The sequence below is a fragment of the Aythya marila genome (genome assembly GCF_965140915.1).
Source record: "Aythya marila genome assembly, contig: HAP1_HAP1_SCAFFOLD_171, whole genome shotgun sequence".
In the NCBI taxonomy this organism is placed as follows: Eukaryota; Metazoa; Chordata; class Aves; order Anseriformes; family Anatidae; genus Aythya; species Aythya marila.
In genome coordinates, this window is record NW_028136953.1 from 294,022 (window position 1) to 303,405 (window position 9,384).

Here is a 9,384-nt window from a genome sequence, read left to right on the forward strand (position 1 = left end):
TTTAGATGCAGCAAACTTAAGCCGTCAGATTGAAGGACCATAGGTCCTGGTTTGTACACAGATCATTAACAACGGCTAGCTCTGGAATACGTGCAAGCAGAAAAAATCTTTTAACCTAATCTGGAATGGTGTACGGATGTGATTCGAACTATGTGATCCAAAGCTAGTGCTCTGACACAATTCAGCAAGAGCTTTCCTGTCTTCACTGATCAACCTAACAACATGATCCCCAGCCAGCTGGTGCTATCTAAAGAACTTAGAAACTACCAGAAAAAAAAAAAAAAAAAAAAAAAAAAAAGACATGAGAAGCACCCAGAAAAGAATTAGGATAAAAAATGCGGAGTATGCTGGAATCCTTGCTTACTTGGAATCCTTCTCTCCATCTTTATCCTTAGACTTCTTTTTCTTCCAGAACTTGTGATATTTTTGCATTTTTTTCACCACCTACAAGCTCCTTTTCTATCTTTCTGTCTTTCCTTTCTATTTCACTTTCACTACCTTCTGCACGGGTATATTTTCTTTTTCTGTTTCCTTCTGTTTCAGTTTTCTGGCGACAGTTCTCCAAATGAGCTGACACAGGTGGAAGCGCATGTCTTTCACGAGAATGTCTTCTGGAATGTTGCTGAGGTACCGAGCAACGATGCAAGTCTGCTCGGGGTGTGCCAAAGCGACGTACATCTTCCTCTCTCAAGAGGGAACCGTGAGGCCATCCGCTTTTGTAATGATAATGCTTATGTGACCTGCTGTAGTAAGTTGCAGTCGATCTGTCAAAGGCTGAATCGCCGTGAGAGAACTTTCTCTCTCTACTGTCTCCTGTCGCATGAGGTGAATAGTAATCCTTGTAATAGCCACATCTTTCCCATCTCCGTGCTTCGTCTCGATAGTATCTTTCTCTGCTCCAACTTCTTTCCCCTTTGGATCGGTAGTACCTATTGCTACCTTGTTCTGATCTTCCTCCGCTGCCAGATCTGTACTTTGAATATTTGACTGCTCTTCTGCCATTCTCAGGGCTGTTTCTTTCACGAGGGAAAGATCTGTACCTGCTTCCCTCCCAGTACTCCTGCTTGTGACTCTTTTGCTCAACAAATTCCACGCTCTGAGAACACCTCCTCTTGCTGGAAGGACCTGCTTTTTGACTCTCCTTCTCTTCACTAGGAGCATGTTCCCTCTTGCTTCGGTAATGCTCTTTCTCAGTGGTTTTAGTCTTGTCCTTTGTATCTTGGCGTCTATCTGCAATAGCTAAGGAAGAAAGATTGTTAGAGCTACATTCAGTGTCAGACTCGAGAGAGGAAGTTTGCCGCAATTTCTCACCAGGCTCACAAGACTCTTTGCCGGACAAAACATTTTCTTTTGAAATGAGGTCACGTTCTTTTGATCTTCTTGGTTTCTCCTTGTCTCCACGGTCATCACATTGGTACTGGGCGAGGTATTCATCATTCCCAGGAGATTTCGGAGGTTCCGCAACACTGCATAAAATAAAAACCCATTTCTCACTTCTGCTGAAGGACGTGAATATTAAGAGTAAAACCTTCCAAAGGCAAACAAACAAACAAAAACCTCCGGACTACAGGAACGCTCGCAAAGATATGCCATTTAGAAACCTCTCCTGTGATTAGGACACCTTCTTCAGCTCCCAGAGAAAGTGCTTTTTCCCCTCTTGCTTCTGAAGCCATTGCACTAAAAAAGCAAACGCATCTGTCTCCTTCCACCTGCTGCTCTGAGAAAAAAGGCATAGGGGCGAGCGGGGAACAGCCAGTGTTTCTCCAGACAGTGGAGAAAAATGGAAAAACATTCTATAAAGGAACACAAGTTCTCCTTGAGGCACCAACCTGCATCAGAGTGATATGCTCAGTGCTGATCATTAGTTCTGTTCGTGACACTGGACACACAGTATGGAATTGTACTAATTTAAATCCTTCCATTAAATACTATTAGTAGACAGATAAAACTGTAACGAACTTCCATAAAGTCTTGTCTTAATCAGACTGTGCTCATTTTACCTCATTTCCTCTGACAAGCTGTTCAGCTGGCTGGCTCTGAAGGACTCCGTGATGACTTCTCGATTGACTGAAGGCATAGCTCCAGGCATCTGCAATTAAAACGCACAAGTCAGCAGACAAAAAAATACTATTTGTAGTAGTACTGAGGACTAGTCTTGTCAGAATGTCTCCATTAAATGGTAAGCAAGACCGCTGTGAGTTGTATGCATTATCTACACTTCAAAGATAACCCCAACTCACCCCCCAAAATCTACTTTATGAAACTTAGGAATTTTTATCTCAGCTGAGCTTAAGTTGACAAGTTCTAATGTAAGCTCAGGTCTGCAAATTCTAAGGGGATAATACCACAAAGCCTTACGATCACATGTGTGCTGTGTTTTCTCAGTATTTCACCTGAATTAGGAACACAATAAACACTCCCGAATACATCGTAGGTGAGAAATTCTCGATGGAGCAAATCTATGTTTCAAGCGATCCATTTGTTTTAGAAAAGAACATCTCAGAAGGTTTAACAGGTTCAACTCGGCAAGTGGAATCATCAAGTTTCAGTCCGTTTTCTTTAGATTCATTAACTAACCTAATAGCACCATTTAGTGAATCTGTTTTTGGCAGCTCATGCTGGGATCTTCCTTTGTCAGCATTCTGACAGGAAGAATCGGAATGCTGCAATGTACGGACTACCTTTCCAACCAAAATTCCATTAGAGGACATTGCATTGCATTTCAAATTCCTTTGAAATAAGCCCTTTGACTCCTCCTCAGATTTTCCTGAAGATTCTGCACCATAAGGGACTGTGTTATCAGAGCTGAGTTTAGGATTTTCATTCACTGTTGGCTCCACAAAAATTTCATCAGAAACTTTTTTGTTTGTTTGCATTTGCTTCATTTGCATTACCGAATTTGTAATTGTGGATGAAGGAACAGCCTGGTAGAGATCTTCATCCTCCACAGCACTGCTAAGAAAGTCAGGCTGTGACACAGTCTGACGAGCAGGCAATTTATTGTGAATACTGATGGTGATCTTCTGTTTTCTTGACGTATCAGTCATTGAAGGCCTGGTAATTGCCTGGTTTTGAACACAGGCCATTGGTGGTGCTGAAGATGGCCTTTTTAGGGTGACACCAGTGGTCTTTGTGTCCTCTTTTATGAATCCATTTCCATTTAAACGGCTTGAATTCTGTATTTAAAAAGAAGAAATTGCAAGATGGATTAACGCAAACACTGCATGTAACATTTTGAAACACAAAACTCTCCTACTGAGTGTTTCTACAAATGGTCTTAACACCTAAAAAGATGCTTAAAACCAAACAAAAAACCCCACACCAAACCCCAAACCCACTAGCAGTTTGGTGCCGTTATCTGCCCTCCCGCTTCCCTGAATTACCTTAATCATATGAGGAAGAAGTCGTGGTCCCAGAAATCCAGCCTGCTTACTATTAGCCCCCTGCTGACCAGGAGGGAATGAACAGGGATAAGATGGTGCTGGCAAGTAAAACGCACGTTCTCCAAGTGTCAAATCATAGCGCCTTCAGAAAAGAGCAGTGATCGTAGTTTAGTTTTTCTTTCAGCCTACTCTTGGATTAAATCCCATCCTATCATTTTAGAGGAACAGCTCATACGATATGGAAGCCTTCTCTACAGAAGGCTTCGCCAAGACTACAGACTGAAAAGTAGAGAACAGTCTTCCTACTAAGACTATCACTTGCAGAGCAATAATTCATTCTTACACCACAGATGACCTTCATTTCTCTCCTTCTCTAAAGTAGCCAGCTACAGATAACACATAGATAGCAATTTACACAAGTGCTGCAGTTTAAGGCCAAGCAACAAAAGATAATAAACGACACAGAGAATTTCAGGTTAGACAGAACTGAATTAGACAAATAATAATCTTCTCCTGGGATAGCAAGAAAAACACTTGCAAAACAGAAAAATATCAATAACAGGAAAGTAAATCTCTTCTGAACACAATTTAAGATTTGTTATTACCTGATATAAAAAAGTATGTAAGCTTGCTGACCAAGAACTCTTTTAATGTCAGTACGCACTACTTTAGCATCATTCATCTGATACCAAAGTCCATTACCAGCCTGCAAATAAAGACAATGATTTCTTTAGGTGAATTGCACGTTTTCCACTTGAAATCACGGATAGGAACAAAATACACACATGTCAAATAAAAATATAATGAAATCTTTTTCCCTAGAAACAGTAGCTGCTAGTCATGCTTTAATTGGTTTGCCAGCACAACCTTTACCCTGTTAGAAATGCTGTTGACTTCTACCTTTACATAGCATATATAGTGTCCTGAGTGACAGCTGACACCGTGATGTACCAGCACCGCGTATAAGGCATAGAGCAGTGGTTCTCCCATTGACTGCGACATGTAGGCTCTCAGGTCCAAATACTCCGGATATTTCACCTCCTAAAGAGACATCAAGAAGATAGAAAAATTATCCCAGAGTACTTCGTGGACTAGCCAGAGAAAAACATTTCCAAAAAACACAGACTAGAATTGATTTCTAGAATATATTTCTCGAATATATTTCTTGATTCACTACAAATAAGTCTTCCCATAAACAACGGTTAAGACTAGAAGTTGCAGAGAACTGTTTCCTGATGAATCAGCCTTCTCAGAGGAAAGCATATGCTTCTTGTCAAGCGGGAACTTTATTGATATTAAGAGAAAGAATAAGCCATAGTCGTTAGTCTACAATTATTGTCTGAAAATATTAACAACTTTCAGCTTTGGGGGATGTCCCATTACACAATGATATAGTTGCATTACAGTGGTAAATATACCTTGTTGATCTTTCCACCTGTGAAATCTGCAAATCTTTTCAGTGATATTGTGAGAACCTTGGAAGAACGGTGTATGGTAAATCTCTTGGATGCAGGAACCATCTTTTTACACCTTAAAACCAAGCAGAGATAAGTGTTTGAAGGCATCTTCTTTTTTCGCCCCCAAAACAAACTCCTTTTAATGTCTCACGCATGCCTATGCTATTTGAATGATATTTACTTGCATAATAGGTTGGTCTTTTTTCTTTTCATAAACCCATGCACTGCGTGTCAGGTTTGTTAATACACAGAAGAAGGTCAATTTTCCCAACAACTCAGAGCATAGCGGGAACAGGAATCTCTCACAAAAGGGTATGACCAGGTTGGATGGCAAGGTACCATTTCTTGGTCTACAAAAGTGGCTATTTGAACTCCAATCCTGGATACATTCTTTCAGCTTTCAAGGGGAATACAAATACTGAAAGCGGAACGAGAGAGCCTTGGTCCCCAGGGCTAGAAATTGCAAATAATCTCCAACATAGGTCGACTATCAACATCAAAAATACAACAGAAGCACATGGTCATTCTACAGGAGGGAGACATTTAACAGTAGGAAGTCTTCATGTACTGAGCTTGTCTGGAAAGACACTGAAACCATCTGCCATCCTTTGAAACAAAATAGTTCAGTTTGACACATTGCCCGCTCCAAGGTAGGACCTACGGTGTAAGCAGTGAAAATTAGCCACTAGCCCAGAGAACAACGGAAACTGGGCAGTTTACATCAAGAAAAGTACTGTCGAGAGCTAATAAATAGAAAGAACAAAAGTAGCTCTTTTTGAATTCTGATGGCAAAATACAAGCCAGAGAATTGCAAACCCATAGGGAATGCCTATGAACAAGACTTCCCCCCTCCAAAGAAACAAAAATCCAAGTCTTTTATAAACTTCCACAAAACTTGTAAGTAGATCCAAAGTTTAGAGGTAGTCCAACAGAGTCATGCAACATAGAAAACTGACATCTAGGATTAAGACCTAATTCGTCAAAATCTTACTCGCTACATTTATAGCAATTCTCTCCATCCAGCTCTTCAGGTTTCACAAAGAGTTCCAGAGCTCTGCTAACAGACGAAACCGCCTAGAGCAGCGAGAAAGAAGAGCGTAAAGTCACCGTAATTCAGAATTCCAGAGACATACTAGTAGTTTATAAGAGAATCTTACTAACATACTCAAGCGATCTACTAGGAGCACTGTGAAGAAGGAGGCAGAAAGAGCATGCTCAGCATTGACCTCACCTGGAAGGCATTTGACTTTGGAACAAATACTTTTCCAGTAGCCTAGACAGCATCTACAGTGTGCTTTGTCATCAATACTGGGGACAAATTCATCAGTCTAACAATTAGATGTATATTGAGGTAGAACAACAAAGAAGTATGACAGCATTATAATTTTTGCAGAAAGAGAATTCTTTCCCCTTAAACCCAATGCAAATGTGGAGACTATTTACATGGGTTCCACGGAAGGACAAAGTCCAATCCACTTCCTTAGCACCACCAAGCTCTTACGTTTTAACATTATATGTGGTTTGGTTTTTTAAGTTAAACAAGTTTAATTTAGAAAGTTATGCATGTACTTAAACATCATGAATTATATTTAGAAAACATCTTACCTTTATATCCAAAGTGATATCAAGAAATGCCTCATACGTATCCGAAACTGCTTTGCAATTCAAGCACTTCACTGGAAGCAAAATATAAATGCTTAACATTATGTGAAGGAGACTAACTGTCCAAATTCAAGTTGTTGACAGATACTACTTTAGACAAACTACAGACTGCTTTACTACCGACAAAAGACACAGATCAGTTCTAAGGACAGGAATATTTTTTCAAGTACCTCTTGATCTTAGAAATCCTCCAAATATTTGATGAATGATGGTGGTAGCTTGAGAAGATCTGTCCAATCTGGAAATAAATTATAATCAGACCTCAGAAGATTTAAGGCACAGAATTAACTCTTCAAAGAGTTTGATGAAAACCAAGGATGATGTAGACTTGCGTTGCTGATAGTAAATAAGGCACTAAAAGGTGCTAGAGATCATTTCTGAGAGTAAATAAAGGACTAGAAGGTGCTAGAGAATGTATGAAAGTGAACTTGTTTATGCTTACTCGGTGCTTCCGTTCAAGCACGCTTCCTGCATAGCATCAACAGTATAGCGCAAGAACTCGTGTGCGTCTTCTTGACTGCCAAAACGGAAATGTTGTCCTATTCCTAAATAAGAAGATGATAGTATTGACCTCATTTAAAAATGAAATCATTCTTGTATTTCTAAAATCTCTCTTCATTGGAGTGTTAAAACCACTTAGACACATCAAATAATTATTTGAAGATTACAAGCTATCGAAAAGAAACACATCTGAAGCCACTTACGACTGAGATTACTGATAACATGCGTAGGCTCGATGGCATCAACAGTGCAACGCAGGGCCTGGTTAATGTGAGTCTCCATCGTGCACATCATGCAAAAATCTTGTTCACGACCTGAAGAGTGAAAGAACAAAGCATCCCAGTCCAGCGAAATATCCAGAACTACAAACATCTAAGTACAATTTAAACTATAGATACAATATCCACTCTCCTTGCTACATTCTATTCTCCCAAGATGCCAATGTCCCAACAGTCTTGTAACATTTCATTTCACACAACTTGACAGAAGAAAAATATCCACTAAGCCTGTATTCAAATGCATGTTGTGATGAGAAATCTAAAAGACTACTGCAAAGTCGCAGTTGTAAAGGCTGACAGGAATGTGAACTCCACAGGCTGCAAAATGTATTACTCTCTAAAATTACTACCAAATGCATTACTGTCCAATGCACTTCATTATTCCCATGAAGCAATAAATGATCCTTTAATAAACAAACAAACAAACAAACAAACAAATAACTAACTAAATAAATAAAACATGGTGCATTAATTGCACTCCATATGCTATTCGGAGCCCACTGCTAATACAGTGCTCAAAGCCAGCTGCTACAGGTAAAATCAGGCAAATAAGCTTATCTCACAGAATCACTGCTGTTCTTTCACCTTCAGAGCTATCCAACAGATTCAAAATACTGTTAGAAAGTACTCACATGACTGGCTGTGCTCAAGAGAAAGCATGTAATTGGCAAGTGGGGGTGTGTAGGTCAAACACTGTAGAGTAGCATTAAGAAAACATGTGTTGCCAAGATTGTACAGGCCAACTCCAACACTTTGTGTTTCTCGCCAATCCATACAAATCTTCTCAGGTGGAAAAAGAATGCTCTGTGGCGGAGCAATTCCATCATTAACGACTGCAAGAAAGTTAAATTTAAAAAGAGATCTTGTTTGTTTGTTTCGAAGAAAGGTATTTAAAAAAATACTATTCTGCAGGAGCACCTAGAGGAGCTAGCTACAATCCAAACCAGAAAAACTTATTGCAGACAGCTTTAATACCACCAAATTCAAATTGGCTGGTCAACACAATGTTTTGGGGAAAAAAAAAACAAAAACAAAAACAACTTTAGTCAACCATTTTAATTTTTCTAAGGCAAGGCTAACTGCCATTCTGTTTGTAGCACCTAATGCCAAGTTCCTCTCCATCTATAATCTTTAACCTGATTAACTCAACTACTGTTTTTTTCCTTATTATAACTTAAACCACAAACTTAGACTTGAAATTATACGGTAAAAACGTAAAAACTAGGAACTAGGAATGACGGTACCCCTACAGATACCAGATCTTTTCCTGAGCAATGTTATCCTTCAAAAAACCTGTGAAAAATGGAAGCTGTGAATAGCAACAATCAAACACTTTTCTCTGCAAAACAGAAAAGACATGGAGGAATCTGTGCATTACAAAAAGCTCCCCGTATTTCTCTGTTGACTGTAAATATATCAAAATTAATTTCTGTAACATCAGTCACTTCAGTTGCCTTAGGGGATTCGCTTTTGAAGTCTTTCTTCACAGTAGTCCCCTTCTCTATCAGTGCAACAAGTAAGAACTGCATTTTCTACTTTTGCTTTGAAGACAATGGAGGCAGGATAGAACGCACACTTACTTAGATCTCTTGGGGCAAAAGCCTTAGATTTTTCAGATGACCTACAGTAAATAGCACCTCCACGTCCTTGGGCCACAGAGACTTGGCTTGAATCTTCTGCAGGCACTATCCGGCCCCAGTTGGCGGTGCGTGACATCAGTATTTTAGGACTTGGTTTCTTGGATTTGCCAGACCGCCTTGAAGAGGGCTTTTTAGGCTTTGAAGATTTGGGCTTCTTAGCTACGGTCATTGTTCACATCTGCGACAGAGACAGAAGTTCTGGTTGACGTAAGACTATCAAGAAGCACTCCAAGAAGAAAAGAGTAACAGAAGTCCTGTCACTTAATCTCAAAGAAACAGCCTTAAGAACTAAATCGCTGGTATGAATGATTTAAAAAGAATCCCCAAACTAAACACACAAAGTGAAAATTTCCATCTAAACTCTATCAGTATTACTTTTCGCTTCTGCAGAACTAGTGGCTGATGCCATTTCTTTCCCTTCCGTAGGATTTTAATCCATTACAACTCTGGAGTCTTTTTAATA

At 39.6% G+C, this 9,384-nt stretch overlaps 2 protein-coding genes across 2 annotated transcripts; both read right to left on the reverse strand.

Annotated features, from left to right (window-relative positions):
- Positions 1-360: 360 nt before the first annotated feature.
- On the reverse strand, positions 361-2,429 carry LOC309891275 (uncharacterized protein; the record flags this gene model as incomplete). Its single annotated transcript, XM_082785645.1, is given in 3 exon segments — positions 361-435; positions 437-1,016; positions 2,416-2,429. Coding segments are annotated over 3 exon segments (669 nt in total).
- Positions 2,430-2,459: 30 nt separating this feature from the next.
- LOC309891276 (ubiquitin carboxyl-terminal hydrolase 42-like) lies at positions 2,460-9,090 on the reverse strand (the record flags this gene model as incomplete). Its single annotated transcript, XM_082785646.1, has 12 exons — positions 2,460-3,176; positions 3,384-3,525; positions 3,989-4,089; positions 4,284-4,424; positions 4,802-4,913; positions 5,832-5,914; positions 6,446-6,516; positions 6,673-6,740; positions 6,945-7,047; positions 7,207-7,317; positions 7,914-8,114; positions 8,862-9,090. 12 exons carry the CDS (start codon positions 9,088-9,090, stop codon positions 2,460-2,462), a joined length of 2,079 nt encoding a protein of 692 aa, XP_082641772.1.
- Between the last annotated feature and the right edge of the window lie 294 nt (positions 9,091-9,384).